Below are 17965 nucleotides of genomic sequence, written 5' to 3' on the forward strand. Positions count from 1 at the left end.
TATCATATAAAATCTTTTTATATAAGTTCACTCCCACTTCCCTCGGTCCCTCCTTGTCCCTTCTCATCCTGGTGATCATCAGGGATACTGGGATCTGGGCCACCCCCACACCACCAGAGCTGAAGCCGACATTCCAGGTGGACGTGTCGAAAGGAGAGCAGGGGGAGGTCTGGCTCCTGTTCCCCTTCATCCCCACTGTCAGTGGGCTCCGGAAACACACGCTGACCGGAGGCAGTGGCCAGCAGAGGCAGGCTAGGGTGCAGGCTGAGGGAGAGACACAGGATCTGTAAGCACCTCAGGGACTCACCTCCCTCCCCAACCCCGATCCCAAGATCCCTGGAAGTAAACTGAGGACCTCACTCCATTGGTGCAGTCCTTCTGGGGCAGAAAACTCAGCACAGGCTCTGGACTCCCATCCTTGCCAGTCTCACTGATGTCCCACACAGAGACAGCCCCGCTGGTGCTGCCACTTGCCAGGAACTGGCCGCTCCTGAGGGAGAGATTTGTTGGCATACAGGCATCACTCCTGGGGCAAGAACCCCTCACACTCAGAAGATGGGACCCTTAGCTGGTCTCTGCATCCCTGGGGATGGTCAGGGCCTTCCACAGGAAAGGACCATAGTCACTTACGGGTCCAGATCAAAGTAGATGCGCTGATTGGTGGTTACCTCCCGACTCAAGGACCAAAGCGGATGACCAGGCTGCCGGAGGTCCCAGCAGAGGAGCTCAGCATCCTAAAGACATAGACCAGGAACCTAGAGTGTCTGTCCCCCAATATCACACAATGTCCCTTCCTCCCTCATGCTTGGCATTCTCCAACTCCTGCCCTACATCCTCACTCCTGCCATACTGTCACCCACCTGCTTGGGCTCTCAGGTTATGACTCCTACCTTGCGGGCTCCTGAGAAGAAGCGGTTGCCATCAGGGTGAAAGCAGAGGTGGGTGATGCCCCCTTGATGCCCTCCAAGCAAGGCAAGATGAGAGCCATCATCCCAGGCATACAGGCCCAGGGAGCGGCCATAGGAGCCACAGGCATAGAGGGGCTGGGCTGGGCTGAAGGCTATGCAGGAGATGATGCCACTCTGACCTTGTTTTTTTGCTAAAGGGAAGGAGACACAAAGTGAGGGAGAGGGCAATGAAACATGGCATTTATCAGGCTAAGCAAAAGCCTATCTGTCCCCTGTCACAGCACCAATATACTAGGACTCAACATTTCCCTCAATCTGTTTGTCACAAGCAATATAAAAACTGATGTTCTCCAGATCCTTCTATTCCCCCACACCAAAGGACCTAAATGTCCAAGGCCCCCCTTCTTCCTTCTCAAACCCCATTTTTCCTAGAAGGGTCAGAGAGCTAAAGGCCTACAGGAAATGAATTTGGCTTCATCTCAAATTTTCTAGAGGGCTGGGGATGTAGCTCAGTGATAGAACACTGGCCTGGTACCCATGAGACCCTGTGTTCCATCACAAACAACACAAAAATAAAATTTAAAAATTTCTAGAGATTAGAAAACTTTTGGTGCACAGCTAACAGCATAGGCTCAGGAGTGAACTAGATGGATGACCTTGGCAAAGTTTCCTGAGTCTATTTTCTTCTCTGTAACTGTACTTTACCTCCCAGGACTAAAGTGAGGATAAAGCAAAACCCACAAGTGGCCTCCTGGCTCCCACAAGGCCCTGATGCTGGCAGCATACCTTTCCCTTTCTTCCTCCCTTGGGTGGGGGCCCAGGTGCTTACCAAATGTGGCTCGCACCTCACAGTCTCGGCCAGGTCGGGATGTGGAGAAGACTCGCACGGTCCGATTGAAGCCACAGAAGAGTTGGGAGCCATCCGGGGAGAAGCAGAGTGAGTGGGCTGCCGTCAGCTCATCCTGGGGGCAGGAAAAGGCTGAAAACAGGCCTTGCCAAAGCTCAGCTGTCCTCAAGGAAGGAAAGCTGGCCCCAGACAGGTGCTGGGGCTAGGCAGGAAGGTCTGTACCAGGTGGTTGTAGGCACGAAAGGAAGCCCGGAGCTCTCCAGTGAATGCATCCCAGATGTGAATTGGGTTCTCCCGACTGCTGCTGGCCACGCTGAGAGAGACATGGACACTGAGGCCCCAGCACTGTCAAAGGAAGGGGAGGAAACCAACTGACCAGCCCTCTCAGCTCCCATCTGAAAAGCACAATGAGCCTTCCTCCTCCCAATACTCATGGAAGCCACTGACTCTTAGTAGAGGGCCCCTTTGAAATTGGGATCTGGGGGGAGAGCAAAGAACATCACTTACTAGGAGGTGTCTGGTTGGGTTGAAGACATCAGCGAATACCAGCAGTAATCATATATGGTATCACCCTCCATCATTCGAAGGACAGGGGCCTAGACCGAGACGGGAAAATGCCAAGATTACTGGCAGGGGAGTCAGAGGCTCATGCCTCTACTGGGTTTATGGCAGAGAAGGAGACCATGTATTGGCATGAAGTAAGTAGGAGAAGACAGATAGAGTATACACAAAAAAAGGAATTTTTATCTCAACGTTCCAAGGTTGAACTCAGCCTCTTTGTCAGAATCAGATCACCAAAGCCATACGAATTCGTGCCTTTTAAACACTTACAAGGGGAGAAACAAATTGAATACTCCAATCCAGAGACAAAGAATCAACCAGTAATAGAAATATTTGGTAGGCACCTATGAGCTGCCATGCTATCCTTTAAAAAAATTATTAGTGCTGGAGATGTAGCTCAGTGGTATAGCACTTGCCTGTGTGCCACATGTATAAGGTCCTGGGTTTGATCCCCAGGACTACAGAAAAATAAAATTAAAATTAAACAGTTCAAACATGAAGTGTTTTTTGGTTTTGGTTTTTTTTTTTTTTTTTTTTTTTTTTAAATCCTGTGATTTCTCCACCCAGCTTTAGAGGGGAAAAAAATACATTAAAACTCCTTCCCTCAGAGGTAAACATATCCTGAATATATCATTCTCATGTATTTCTTTAGGCATATATTCATAAGGAAAAAACAGTACCTAGCATTACAGTGCATGATTTTAAGTTTAATATATTTATTTTGGGGGAGTACCAGGGATTGAACTCAGGAGCACTAAACCACTCAGCCACATCCTCAGCCCTATTTTGTATTTTATTTAGAGATAGAGTCTTATTGAATTGCTTAGCACCTTGCCACTACTGAGGCTGGCTTTGAACTAGCTCTTCTCCTGGCTCAGCTTCCCTAGCTCCTGAGATTACAGGTATGCACCATTGCACTACTCGCTTAAGCTTAATATTAATGGCATCACATGGTATGCATTCCTGATTGTGGTGAGATTTAACCAAATGACACATTTTCCTCTAATTCATGCATTTGCATTGCTGCATGGTACTCCAGTTTTGAATGTACCTAGATTGATCAATCCTCTCCTGCTGCAGTCATTGAAGATTTTCTATTTTTTTACTCATATGCTTTAACATTCTAAAACACATATGGAAGGGTTCCTCTAGTTTCTGCTAAAGAATAAAATTACTGGCCTTTATACTATAAATTTTGCCAGCTTGTTGAAATAATGTCAAAGTTTTTTCCCCAAAGTGCTCATCCTTATACAGCAGCAGCATATAAGAATGCCTGGTATCCAGCAGCTGGGGAAGCTGAGCCAAGAGGATCATGAGTTAAAGCCAGCCTCAGTAACTTAGCAAGGCCCTAAGCAACTCAGCGAGACCCTGTATCTAAGTAAAAAAAAAAAAAAAAAAAAAAGCACTAGGAGGGCTGGGGTTGTGGCTAGTGAATAGAGCACCTATCTAACATGTATAAGGGCTGTTTCTCAGCACTGCATAAAAATAAATGAATCACTGGGTTGATTCTCAGCACTGCATAAAAATAAATGAATAAAATAAAGGTCCATCAACATCTATAAATAAATAAGTAAATAAATGAAAGAGTATTGGGCATGTGGCTCAGTAGTTGAGCACCCCTGGGTTTAATCCCCAGTACCAAAAAAAAAAAAAAACCTGCCTGGTATTCTTTATCCTCTTGGCATTGCCAGTTTTTTTTTTTTTTTTTTCAAATTTTCTGTTTGAAGGCTGTGAAATGGTATTTTGTTATGCCATAAATTTACATTTCCATCATTGCTATAAAGTGAGATTAGATTTTTTTTTTTTTGTACTGAGGATTTAAATAAGGGGAGCTTTGCCACACTTTTTTTTTTTTTTTTTTTGAGACAGTGTTGCTGAGTTGCTGAGGGATCTCACTAAATTGCTGAGGCTAGCCTCAAACTTGTGATCCTCCTGCCTTCACCTCCCAAGTCCCTGGGATTACAGATGTACACAACTGCACCATTAGACATTTCTCTTGCTCTCTCTCTCTCTCTCTCTTTTTTTTTTTTTTTTTTGCTGTTTAGGTATATCTTTTCATAAATTTTGCCCATTTTTCTAACAGGTTGTCGTCTTTTTCTTACTGATTTGAAGGAAATCTTTAAATAGTCTTGATACTAGTCTTCATCAGTTATTTGGTGACCCTCAGGGTGACATCACCTAGCTATGACTTCAGTTTCTACCCCATCACTCTGAATCTACAGATAGCTGCCCGGTGGAAAATTCTATCTGAACATCCCACAGGCACCTCAAGTTCAATTTATCCATCATAGCTCTGCACCTGCTAGTCCTCCTAGGCCTCATACCCAGTTTTCAAGTCTGGAATGTGTGTGCCAGCCTTGACCACTCCTGGCTCAACCTACAACCAAATCTGCCAATTCTTCCTCCAGGTTTCAATCTGTTCTCTCCCTTTGTTCCCTCTCCCAAGATCCCATTATGAGCTACTACTGCCTTCTTGCCAGCACTTCTGCAACACTCCAGGTGTCCTCTGGTCCTCTCTGTACCGCATGTTCCAACCTGTACATCCATTCTCCACACTCGCAGCCCAGCAAGGCCCCTGAGATCTTATGTAAATTGGATTCTGCAATATCATCCTCTTTCTTAAAATGTTTGAATGAGTCCTTGTAGTCCATCCCCTTATAAAGACGTTCATTACTATGCTACTAGACCCACCTCTATCTACTCACTCCATTTAAAATTTCCATGTACCACCATTTTGACTCACAGGCCCCAAAAGAAACTACCTCACCACACTCTCAACCTGCAGGTTTTCACATATACTAGTCTCCAAGTCTGGAATATTCTTCCTTCATCTCCTCATAATTCCTCCAGATTGAATGCTCATCACTCAGGGCTCTTAGATGTTTCTTCCTCTGGAAGCCTTCCCTAAGCCCTCAGGATGAGCTGCTCCACGTTCCTATAGCCTTCTGTGCTCCTCACTCTGCATCATCTCTGAGAAGTGGGGAATCACACCTGCCTTGCTCACCACAGTCTCCTCAACACCTCGTGCATAATCAGCAGTTAGTAAATATTATTTCCATGGCATATGGAAACAGGAGACTGTTTCAGCAACATGAGGCCCAAAATAATAGGACTTTGACTTAAAGCAGTCAGTGGATTGGACAGAAGTGGATGGATTAAAGATTAGATGGATTTAATGAGATTTGATAATTAATTGGATGTAGGGGGTTAGGAAAAGCAAGATTAAAGGATGAGACCCTAGCTTCTGGCTTGGATACCTCAGGATATGAAGATGGCAGAGAACTTGAGGACCAAAGGCAAGAGACTAATGTCCTTGATAAGTGAGAGAGAATCAGATATGCATATGCCTCAAAGGAAAAGATTTTGCAAAGAGGAAAGAACAAATGTGGTGGGGCATGCCTGTAATCCCAGTGACTCAGGAGGCTGAGGCAGGAGTATCACAAGTTGGAGGCCAGCCTCAGCAACTTACCAAGGCCCTGTTTTGAAATAAAAAGGGCTGCAGGTGTGGCTCAGTGTGTAAGTGCCTCTGGGTTCAATCTCTGGTACCCCCCCCCAAAAAAAGAGCAATTGCCTGGCTCTAGCATTTGGAAATGAGAACACCCCACTCCGAACCTGATAGATAGAAGGCAAAGAGGATGCAAAGCCTCTGTGGAGAGGGACAGAGGTATAGTGAAGGCCTCCTGCAAAAGGCACAGGGTAGGGCGAGTGCTCAGAGAATTGGAACGTTAAGAAAGAGAATCCTAGAAAGCTCTGTGAAAGGATAGAAAAGGTAGAAGAATTGGGGAACTATGCTGGGAAGAGAAGGGGTGTGTGTGGGGGGGTACTGGAAACTGAACTCAGGGGCACTTTACCACTGAGCTACATCCCCAGCCCTTTTTATTTTTTTATTTTGAGACAGGGTCTCACTAAATTGCTAAAGCTGTCCTCAAACCTAGAATCCTCCTGCCTTGGCCTACCAAATGACTGGGATTATAGGCATGCACCACTGCACCTGGCCATCTCTCAGTATCTGTGGGGCTTTGGTGCCAGGAACCTCTAGGTACCAAAATCCACAGATGCTCAAGTCCCTTCTATAAAATAGTGCATATGTGCACTGAACCTACAAAAAACCTCCCATATACGTTAAATCATCTCTAGGCTGCTTATAATACCCAATACAATGTAAATGCTATGTAAATAGCTGTTACACTATGTTATTTAGGGAATAATAACAAGGAAAAAATCTGTACATGTTGAGCACAGCAATGTTTATTCTTTTCCAAATATTCTAGATTTGAGGTTGGTTGAATCCACAGATGTAGAAGGCCAATTATACCCCAAAATGTCCTTACAACCATACATTGCTAACAGCAAATAAAAAAGTTAAAGCTTTTGAAAACAAGTTGACTATATTACAAGACATTAAAAAAAACATGTACATTGCTGGCTATAGTGGCACATGCCTATAATTCCAGCAGCTTGGGAGGCTGAGACAGGAAGATCTCAAGGTCAAAATCAGCCTCAGCAACTTAGCATGAGCCTGCCTCTAAATAAAATATAAAAAGGGGGTGTGGCTATGGCTCAGAGGTCAAGCATGTGAGTGCGTGCGCGCGTGCGCACACACACACACAATCACAAAATGTATATTGATGCTAGGGTATTTCTTACCTATAATATTCCCCTTAAGAAAAGACTCTCCCGGACTGGGAATATAGCTCAGTTGGTAGAGTGCTTGCCTCACATGCACAAGGCCCTGGGTGCCCAGCACCACAAAAAAAAAAAAAAAAAAAAAAAAAGAAAGAAAAAGAAAACACTCTCCCTCTGCATGAGGCCAAGTTCAATTCCCAGCACCAAAAAGAAAATATCATCCCTCAAAATATATAACGATATTTACTGAAGACTAATTTATGATATTAAAATTCTGGAAATAACCCAAATGTCCAAAATGGAAGAAGAGGTAAAAAAAAAAACTATCAAAAGCACTCAATGCAATATCACACACCATTAAACACAATAACTGTGAAGACTGGACTACCATGAAAAACACTCAGGATATGATTGCTCAAAGGAAAAAAGCAGGATACAAAACCATTTACCATAGGATTACAACCACATAAAAAGCTCCAATACTTGGACAGAGCTTAGAAAGAATGTAGAAAATTTTAAAGGGCTAAGTTTTGCAGAGTGGTAGATAATGATGACTTTTTCTTAACACTCCTGTTTCTCCAAAACAAATGTGTGCAATAAATACTCAACCTCCCACATTTCCAGAGTCTCTTCTAACCATCTCTACTGGAAACTACCTCTCCACTCCTGATTTCTTTCAGGTTGGCTACAACCTGACTCCCTAACCCTGAGACACGATCAATTTCTGTTCCAGGAACCAGGGCTTCTAGTACTTTGTACAAATTATCTGTAACCTCCCATCCATGAGTTGCATATTAGGTAAGCAATTAGGACCAGGCCACTCCAAAATAGGCACCACTCTTTAATTTGTTTTTGTATTTACATATATATGTATTCATTCATTCATTCATTTATCCATTCATTAGCAGTACTGGGGATTGAACCCACGGGCTTTCACAATAAGCTACATTCTAATCGACCTTTATTTTATTTATTCATATGCGGTGCTGAGAATCGAACCCAGTGCCTCACACATGCTACACAAGTGCTTTGCCACTGAGCTACAATCCCAGCCCCTTCGATCCTTTTTATTCTTCTTCTTTTTTTTTTTTTTTTGTACTGGGGATTGAACCCAGGGGCACTTTAACACTGAGCCACATCCCCACTCCTTTTTCATTTTGAGACAGGGTCTCACTAAGTTGCTTAGAGCTTCCCTAAATTGCTGAGACAGGCCTCAACTTGTGATCCTCCTATTTTACCCTCCCTACCAGTTAGGATTAAAGGCATGTGCCACCATACCTGGCTCTTTTTATTCTTTATTTCAAGACAGTGTCTCACTAAATTGTTGAGGCTGGCCTTGAATTCATAATCCTCCTGCCTCAGCCTCCCAAATCCCCAGGATTACAGGCATGTACCACTGCAACAGCCAGGGACCCCTTTTTTAAGGAAGGCATCAAGATCCACCTTCTTCTGCCATTAATTTTAAGCACTAAGAAGTTCCAGTCTTCTGGGTCATCTAGAATTACTTCCATCTGTACATTGCTCAACATACACCCTTATTTGTCCCAATCCCACTTTTTTTTTTTTTTAAATATTTTTAGTTGTAGATGGACACAATACCTTTATTTTATTTGTTTATTTTTATGTGATGTCAGAGATCAAACCCAATACCTCATGAATGCTAGGCAAGCGCTCTACCACTGAGCCACAACCTCGGTCCCCCAATCCCACTCTTCCCAGCCCTCTCAAATCCTTAGGCCAAGGCCTCTGACATTCTTACTCAAGGATGTAAAAACTCCTTCACTTCTCACCTTCTCCCCAGAATGTTCCATTTGCCCTGCTGGATTTGCCTGGCCCTGGCTGTCCTCTGTGGCCCTCAAGCTGAGATGGCATTACTGTTCATCCCCTTGTCAAAATACACTTCAAGGATAGGAGGTGGGTGGGTAACTCTTTGCTTCCCACTGTCATTTCCAAATCTTCCATTGTTCCAACCCCAATTTCCCCACAGTCCTTGCCATTAGTCTAGCTATCCACTTTCTGTCATACATCCCTATTTCCTGAGACTTTCCTTCCTGGTTTGCCATTTTGCTCCCTACATATCCTCCTGTTACCATTCTTGGTGATTTCCACTTCCACAGTAGCCTATTAATTTGCTGTTCTCTCTACCTGACACAGTCTTCCCACAGGTATCAATTGGTTTCTTTCAGGTCTCTGCTCAGCTGTCACTTAATAGTGAGATCTTTAACTTTTTTGGGGGGTGGTTGGGGGGGGTGGGGGAGGTGTTTATTAGGAATTTAACCCAGGGACACTCTACCTCTGAGCTATATCCCCAGCCCTGTTTTTTATTTTATTTTCAGACAGGGTCTCCCTAAGTTCACCAGACTGGCCTCAAATTTATACTCCTCCTGCCTCAGCCTCCTGAGTGGCTGGGATTACAGGAGAGTACCACCATGCCCAGTGATCCAGTCCTTTTTAAAATTGTATCTCACAGCTAGGCACAGTGGCACTCACCTGTAAATTCAGCAGCTTGGGAGGCTGAAGCAGGAGGATCACAAATTCAAGGCCAGCCTCAGCAATTTAGCAAGGCCTAAGTAACTTAGCAAAGCCCTATCTCAAAATAAAAAATAAAAAGGGCTGGGGATATGACTCACTGGGTAAGTGCCCCCTGAGTTAAATCCTTGATACCAGGGAAAACAAAGTTACAACTCACTCTTCTAATCCTCTTATCTGTTTTACTCTCCATGCCATCTGTCAGATACATATATTTTACTTTGTTATTTCCTTTTTTTTTCTTTCTTTTTGAAGTATTGGAGACTGAAGCCCGGAGTACTCTACCACTGAGCTATATCCCCATCCATTTTTAAATTTTTTAAAAAATTTGAGACACAGGGCTGGGGATGTGGCTCAAGCGGTAGCGCGCTTGCCCGGCATGTGTACGGCCCAGGTTGGATCCTCAGCACCACATACAAACAAAGATGTTGTGTCCGCTGAAAACTAAAAAATAAATACTAAAATTCTCTCTTTCTCTTAAAAAAAAAAAATTTTTGAGACACAGTCTTAAGTTGCCCAGCATGACCTGGAACTTGTTGCTCTCCTCCTGCCTCAACCTCCCTAGCTGCTTGGGATCACAGGTATGTGCCTCTGCACCCAGTACCTCATTACTTATTTTCTGCCCATTTCTTTTTGTTGTTGTTTTCCACCTTTTTTTTAATTGTGCACTATAGTTGTACATATTGATGAGATTTATTATATATCCATACGTGCATACAATATAACAATATAATTTGGTTACTGACCGTTTCTTGCACTAGGATATAAGCTTTACAAGGAAAGGGACTTTTGTCTGACTAGTTCTCAGCACCCAAAACAGGAACTGGTATATAGAATATGCTCAACAAAAATGCACTGAAATAGTGGTGGTCTATAATCCCAGCTACTCAGGAGGTTGAGGCAGGAAGTAGCAAATTTGAAGCCAACCCAGGCAATTTAATGAGACCCTTACTCAAAATAAAAAGTTTTAAAAAGATGGGGCTGAGGTTGTGTCTCAGTGGAGAGTGCTCACCTAGCATGTGTGAGGCACTGGGTTCCATCCTCAGCACCACATAAAAATAAAAACAAATAAAAGTGGGGGTGTTGTGTCAAACTACAACTAAAAAAAATAAAAAATATATAAAAAATTTCTTTAAAAAAGAACTGGGGATATAGCTTAATGGTAGAGCATCCCTGGTTTCAATCCCCAACACCACACACACACACACACACACACACACACACACACGCACGCCAGGGGAAGTGGCACATGCCTGTAATCTCAGTTACTCTGCAAGCAAGAGGATCATAAGTCCAATGTCAGCCTATGCAACTTAGGGAGACCCCATCTCAAAATAAAAAGGACCAAGGGATGTAGCTCCAGGGTAGAGTGCTTGCCTAACATGCATGAAGCCCTGAACTCTATACCCAATATGGGGGGGAAAAAAAAAACATGCATTGAACAAATAAGAATAAATGGATCCATCAAACACATGGGCCTGTCTCATGCTTCACTTCCCAAGCAATCACAGCCATTGCCCTGGTCTATATCAAGCCCTGGGTTTGTCATAACTGAGATAGCATATCTCAACTTCAGTCTCTAACCAATACCGCCAACCCATCTAGTTAATTGGCTCTGCCATTTCTACTATGACGCTTATTCAACTTCATCAAAAACATATTTACATATTTCTAGTTTACCATGACAAGCCAACCCCTGAGGACACCCTTGAGATATCCTTGTCTTTCTCTCTTGGCAAACCCCAACCAGACTGTCCTCCTCTTTCATGCTTACATACAAATGGCTACTAGGCTTCACTGAATAATTGCTATATGCTAAGCACTTTTTAAAGCACTTTACATTAATCCATCATTAATTCTTTTAATTTCCAAAACTGTGAGGTGGGTGCCATATCCTCACTTTACAAAGAAACTACCATCACTTAATCTGTCAGGAAAGATATACAACCACACTAACTGGCTTCACTTTAAATGGATGGCAACAGTTAGGTGAGGTTGGCACACACCTGGAGTCCCAGCTACTTGACAGTCTGATCAAGAGGATTACTTGAGCCCAGAGGATCAAGGCCAGCCTAGACAACATAATAAGACCCTGACTTAAAAAAAAAAAAGGAACAGCCAGCTGCCTGCAATCCCAGTGGCTCAGGAGGCTGAGGCAAGAAGATGACAAGTTTATAGTCAGCCTCAGCAAGTTAGTGAGGCACTAAGCAACTCAGTGAGACCCTGTCTCTAAATAAAACACAAAAAAAGGGTTGGGGATGTTGGGATGTAGCTCAGTGGTTAAGTGCCTCTGGGTTCAATCCCCAATATCAAAAAAAAAAGAACAGCAACAAACCTCTGGCAGGCACTGTGAAAAGAACAGTAAAACCATCTTCAACTTAACAATGGTTCAAAATATGATTTTTCATCTTTATGATGGTGCAAAAACATGCAGTATCATGAGTGAAAACACAATCCACCATGTGAAGGTGTGATGTTTGGTACATTAGGTGTATTAAATGCATTTTCAACTTACAATATTTTCAACGTATGAGAGATTATCAGGATGTAACCCTTGTCAGTCAAGGAGCATCTATACTACCACATTCCTCAGTAGTTTGGATTTTCTACTTTCTAGGACAGATTATTTCATGCCTTCTGCTCTCTCCACAAGGGCCCTCTTCCTTTAGCTAGAGACCTCCCTTTATGCTTCACTGAGAATAGAGAAACCAAGAGATAGGAATATCCAAGTCTTCTAATCACCAAACAGCTGCCTTTGAATGCTCTACCTTTCTTCCTATGAAGAGGAAGGACACTGCATTTAAGCCAACATCGCCATTGAGCTCTAAATCCTGTCTTCACTGAACCACTCAGAAACTTTGTTATCCCCTCTCTGCTACAGCATTGCTATGGTTTAAATGTGTTTGCCAAAAATTCATGAGTTCACAACTTAAACCCCAATTCACACAGTGATGGTATTTGGAGGTGGATTCTTTGGAAGGGAAACAGGGTGACAGGAGGTCATGATGGTAGAGCCTCCGTGATAGAAATTAGTGACTTCATAAGAAGAGAAGAGAGACCTAGGTTTGTATGCTGCCATGTCAGGATGTCTTCCACCAGGCTATGACACAACAGAAGACTCACCAGATGTGATCCCTTGATCCTGGGCTTCCCAGACACCAGACTGTCACAAATAAATCTTTCTTTATAAATTACCCAGTCTCAGGTATTCTGTTGTGGCAACACAAAACAGAATAAGACAAGCATCAATTCCTTTCTCTGCTGGGTTATTCCTGACATCACAAAACACCCAATAAACCCTCTAACCCACAATCCCTTTGGTCACATTTTTTGGCTCCCTTTCACAGAAAAACTCCAAATAATTGTCTATTCTTTTCCTTCTACCACAATAATCAGTTTCTGCCTCCGTTGCTCCTCTGAAAGCACTTGTCAAGGTCACTAATATCCTCTTGTCAGTCTCTCCATTTTTTTCTTTTTTGGAGTACTGGAGGATGAACCTAGAGATACTTTATCACTGAGCTATATCCTGAGTCCTTTTGAGACTGGGTCTCACTTAGTTGCCTGGGCTGGCCTCCAACTTGCAATCTTCCTGCCTCACTTCCTGAGTAACTGGGATTACATGTGTGCACCACACATGGTCTCTTGTCATTCTCTAAGTCTACCTCACTCCATCTCTCAGCAGCATTAGTCATGATTGTTTCCACCTTTATTGCTTCTCCTATACCTGGGCCCAGATGCTGGTGCACCCAGGGCTCTATATGGGCCTTCTCCTCATTCACCTACTTTCTCTCTCTAGAGAATGAATCCATCCTCGAGGCATGAGATGCCATCTAAAAATATTCTACCACTTCTTAGAGTAAATCCCTGACCCCACTTTTTCCCCTTAGGATTACATCTCCCATTTAATATACTTAATACCCCTTGACTTCTATCCTCAGATCTATTTTCTCCTTTGAATAAAGTGTTCTACCAACCACCCAACTGCAAAAATCTAAACATCAAGAGCTGTAGTTGTAGCTCAGTTTGCCTAACACAAGTGAGGCACTGGGTTTGATCTTCAGCACCACATAAAAATAAGTAAAATAAAGGTATTGTGTCTATCTACGACTAAATATATACATATAAAAAAAACTTAAAAACTTAAAAATCTGAACATCACCTTCCCTGTACCTCCACATCCAATGAATCTTCAAGTCTTACAAAATACACTTCAAATCCATCCACATCTCTACATCCCTCCTAACATCGTTTCACCAGCTCACCATAATCTTTCACCTGGATTAAGTGCATCCTAGTGAGTCTCCCTGATTCACTCCTGCTCACCCCAAACCCACTCACTTCTCTCTTCTAAAACTTTCCTATTGATTCTCGAACTCCAAAAGGCCTTCCCAGAAGACCTCACATGACGTTGCTGCTGGTCACCTCTGTATACTCACCCCACTTTCCTCCACACTGATATTTTTTCTGTTCTATGAACATAAAAAGCTCTTTCCCAGCTCTGGGTCTATTTATAATACTCTTGCTTCTTCCTGGAAAGTTCTTGCCCTGGATCTTCATCTGACTGATTCATTATTCTTTTCATATCGCAGCTCAAATATCTTTTCAGAGAGCCCCTCCCTGACCACTGTATCTAAAGTGGAATCTTCCAGTTGGTTTCTCCTGGTTCTGTTTGTTCCCTTCAGAGTATGCATATATGCATTTATTTTAGAGATAGGGTCTCACTATGCTGTGCAGGTTGATTCAAATTCCTATCTCAGTCTCCCAGAACATTTATTTTAATCTGTTATGATCTTGTTTATTTATTGGTTTACATTTGCAAACCATACACAAAAAAACCGCTCTTCATCTATCATGTTCAATTCTTTACCATTTCAGCAATACAGTGACTAACATATTAGTAGTTATTCAATAAATATCTATAATAAATTAAACACTGTCACAAGAAATCTACTACTTTCTAGAGAAAACAGATATTCCTGACTAAAGAAGGGTCAAATACCCCCCCCCTCACTTTAGTGGAGGGGTTTCTAGGGATTAAGCCATATGTGCTTTACCACTGAGTCACACATCCAGTCCTATTTATTTATTTTGAGACAGAGTCTCACAAAGTTACTGGAGCTGGCCTTCAACTTGTGATACTCCTGCCTCAGCCTCCAGAATCACTGCGATTACAGGAGTGTGCCACCATACCCACAAACATCTCTTAAAATGACTTCAAAATTCAGGGCAAAAATGCTACATGTGAAAATTCATAGAGCAGGGAAAGTACTATTTGTGAACAGAAAATTTGTGGACTATACTTTCTTCATCCACATGAAGGGTTTAAATGTGCAGTGTCTCCAAAAAGGAACAGAGTTAGATCCTACCCTTACCATTTCTGTGTATTCCACTTGCTCTCCCTCATTATACAGCTCTGGGGGCAGGTTATAAATCCGCAGGATGTTATCAGCACTATTGGTCAAGATGCAGGAACCATCAGGGGCCCTAGAAATATAGCAAAGAGTTAGGAAACGGGACAGACTTATGCCTTCCAAGTATAGGGTCTACCTCTGTAGTAAGTAAGCCCCCGAGTCCTTGTAAGACACAAAGTCATAGAAAAATTTTAAGCTCAAATACTCTGAGGGATTCCCCTCTTGTGCCCACCTCTGGTGGAGGCTTTCCCCAGACAAGTGTGGTGTTTTCATCTCTCTGCCCCATTGTCCTTACTTACCACTTACAGCCTTTCAAGAAGTTCTCAGGTTGGGAGCTAAACTCAGACCAGGAACCACTGAGAAACCGAGGTATCCGGGAGAAGCTGTAGTTCCAAGTGCTGTAAGGAAGATGAAGGAACAAACCTGGGTCGCTGAAGCAAAGGGGAAATGCACCTGGAGAAGTGAGCACACACTTTCACTCTCCTTAGATGACAAAGTCAACTACCACTTACGTGTCTTCCTCATCCTCTGGAGCAGCTTCCTCAGACACGCCTTCCATGGCTTCTTCGGACCCCAACTCCGGAACACTCATTTTTTCTGCAGGAGAGCTAGCATTTTCATCAAGTTCTTGCTTCTTGATTTGAGGACTCAACTCACGAGGAGTATCAAACTCTGCTTCCAAGGGAGTGGAGAGAGATGCTGGGGTCTCCTCCCCCAGCTCCTGGGACACAGATGAGCCAGCCACAGGATCTGGGGACCTCTGGGACAGATCATCTCCACCAGGTGGCGGTGGTATAAATTCAGGGTCTGTATTTTTATCCATCGGAGAAGCGTGGGGAGAGGGACAGGCAGGGGCCTGGTCTAAAGGAAGGCTGTCTGGAGCCAAGAGTTGCTCCTCCGACGTCTTCATGCTGCAGAGGAAGCGCGGCAGACATTGGCCTAAGCCGGGCAAGTCTCTACTGCCTACGGGCGGCCAGACGCACAGGACTGCCGGAACTGCTTCAAAGTTCTCAGGGATCAGAAGTGGGGAAACCCACCAGTGCCTTCTTTCCTTTTCCGTGGAGGAGGCAGAAGACCCCCGGCCGGCGAGAATACAAGGACATCAAGAGTAAAGACACAACTCTGCTAAGAACCTCAGGCCGCTCCGCGCCTCTTGTTCTCGCGGGACTTGGGCCAGGCTTCCGATTGGCCCTCGGAATCCCGGATCAGCTTTCGCGGGCGACCCACAGAGAGGCGAGAAGTACCGGTAGGATTCGGCGTACGCAACAAGCCTTAGGAATCCTAATAGCTGCTGGGAGTTGTAGTCTGAACGTTCCGTCTAGGCCAGAATGCCTGAGCTCCCCTTAACCGTCCACCACGGTAATTCTTAAAGCACCTACCCGCCCTCGCCTGCAGAGAGCGCTTGCTTCAGGTTTTGCATCTCATCCGCCCAATTCCTCAGACCTCTTCATTCATTCGACAAATATTATCAAGCTCTTAACTTCCTACACAGCACTATACTAGGCATTGGAGAATACTGCAGTAAATAAGATAGCTAACAATTCTCTACCCTAAAGTCGATGCACAAATGGGTCTTTTCAGTGATAAGGGCTACGAAGGAAATTAAACAAGATAGTGTAATATAAAGTCTCCAGGGGATCACAGTTGATTGAGATATTAAGGAAAGCCTTCCTAAAAGGTGACATTTTAGCTAATGACAAGAAACGATCCAGCTAATTCTGAAAGCTCAGTATTCCAGGCCGAGAGAATGGCAAATGCAAGTTTTCTTCCTTCCACCCTTTATACTTGACACATTAGCGGAGTCCTGCAAAATTTCTACCAATTCTGCCCTCACAGCTCTAGCTTGTATTACTTTCCTGCTCCAAAATGTCAGGAGCTACAACGCGAATCCTGACTCTCCGCATCCTCTCCAACTTCTTCCATCCGCCTGCAGGCGAATTACTTGCCCTTACTTGTCATGGCGACTGTCCAGCTTTGTGCCAGGAACCTCGCGAGGGTTGCTGGGATTGGGATTTTCCCCTCCCATGTGCTCAGACTGGCGCTAAAAGTTTTGAGCTCCTCAAAAGTCCAGAGCCATCATTCTGGGCGCAGGTAGCTGCGGGGCTCTGAGCAGAACTTGGCGACCGGGCTTGGAGCGTGCTTCCCAGGTCGGTGACACGCTCCCCTGAGGTCGGGGTAAGGTCTCGATTGAGCTTGATGAGTCTTCTCTGAGTCATGGGCTCTTGACTGCTTGTATTTGCAGCTCCAGAGAATCGCGGGGTTTGGGGGGGTGGGGGCAGCGGGGCTTCACTGGGTAAGGGGAAATGGCTGGCGGGATCAACATGGAAATGCAGTGTTGGGAGGCTTGGGTGTAGATAACGGGGATGTTACTATCAGCCAGACTCAAAGCTGAACACTTGGGCACGGGGTTGGACTTTGGGGAATCTGGAGCCTTCCAAAAGCCTACTCCCTCCCCCTGGCCCCCCCATATGCCCCTATCTACCTAGAGCAGGATGCTGGGAATCTCTGAAATATGATGCACAAAGCACTAGTTTTGAGACTTTCTTGAGATGTTGGAGCCCATGACATCCTAGAAGAACCTCGGGTTCCATTCCAATATTAATTGGGGTGATCGGGAAACCCAAGCCGCTAAGGTCCCCAACTTCCGGACCTTTGTCCTTTCTGAAGTGATCTCTCCAGTGAGCGCCCGGCTCCGTTAGCTGAAGAAAATCCAATTAAAGACTATCAGCTATAGATGTGGGAAGTGCTAAATGAAAGGTTAGCCCGCGAGACGGGGCAGGATCCTGCAGGTCTGAGAGGCCGGGCAGCCCCGTTATTGTTTGGCTCTACATTTACATTTCTGCTACTTGCAGCACCATTTCCGGTTTCTCTTTGTCGGAAGAGCTCACTGTTGTCCCAGTAAGAGGGAAGTAGAAAGAAAGAAAATGTATTTTACGCGGGTTCCTATTTCTTGCGGAGGGAAACTGTTCTACCCCTCTTCCATTCTTTTTCTGAACTACTTTTTATTGCTTTTGCAAAGGACCGGGTGTTTGTTTTGATACAAACCTCAGGCCCTCCCCCTTTTTGAATGGTGTACTCCACCC

General features: G+C 44.2%; 2 protein-coding genes across 4 annotated transcripts in view; one reads left to right on the top strand and one right to left on the bottom strand.

Moving 5' to 3' along the window:
• Wrap53 (WD repeat containing antisense to TP53) lies at positions 1-16899 on the bottom strand. 2 transcript variants are annotated; one of them, XM_046422139.2, is made up of 10 exons: positions 15395-16899; positions 15182-15280; positions 14844-14955; positions 2263-2351; positions 1978-2068; positions 1738-1870; positions 891-1099; positions 631-734; positions 356-490; positions 1-264 (listed from the first exon to the last, which is right to left on the bottom strand). In XM_046422139.2, the coding sequence occupies exons 1-10, from the start codon at positions 15790-15792 to the stop codon at positions 18-20; spliced, it is 1617 nt and encodes a 538-aa protein (XP_046278095.1). In that variant the 5' UTR covers positions 15793-16899; the 3' UTR covers positions 1-17. The 2 variants fall into 2 exon arrangements, with proteins under 2 accessions (XP_046278095.1, XP_046278094.1); XM_046422138.2 differs by having other exon boundaries at positions 1978-2086.
• Positions 16894-17965, top strand: part of Tp53 (tumor protein p53) — a 16138-nt gene continuing 15066 nt past the window's right edge. Inside the window, exon 1 of one of the 2 annotated variants that reach the window (XM_046422140.2) lies at positions 16894-17029. The gene's annotated coding sequence lies outside the window, so the exon portion shown is untranslated. Of the gene's footprint in view, positions 17058-17965 lie in introns of both variants that reach the window. The other variant, XM_046422141.2, reaches the window with a different exon arrangement.

Source organism: Marmota monax, unplaced genomic scaffold, assembly GCF_021218885.2.
Source record: "Marmota monax isolate L192 unplaced genomic scaffold, Marmota_monax_Labrador192_F-V1.1 WCK01_AAM20220418_F8-fsc00243, whole genome shotgun sequence".
NCBI classification, from domain to species: Eukaryota; Metazoa; Chordata; class Mammalia; order Rodentia; family Sciuridae; genus Marmota; species Marmota monax.

What these genes read in the sequence shown, in the direction of transcription:
- Wrap53 (XM_046422138.2), bottom strand. Translation starts at nt 15,792, where the DNA reads ATGAAGACGTCGGAGGAGCAACTCTTGGCTCCAGACAGCCTTCCTTTA. An exon ending in AAGTGGAATACACAGAAATG is followed by an intron (nt 2,352 to 14,843) that starts GTAAGGGTAGGA and finishes GTCTCGGTCTAG; the next exon opens with GCCCCTGTCCTTCGAATGAT. An exon ending in TCTTCTCAGGAGCCCGCAAG is followed by an intron (nt 735 to 890) that starts GTAGGAGTCATA and finishes CTATGTCTTTAG; the next exon opens with GATGCTGAGCTCCTCTGCTG.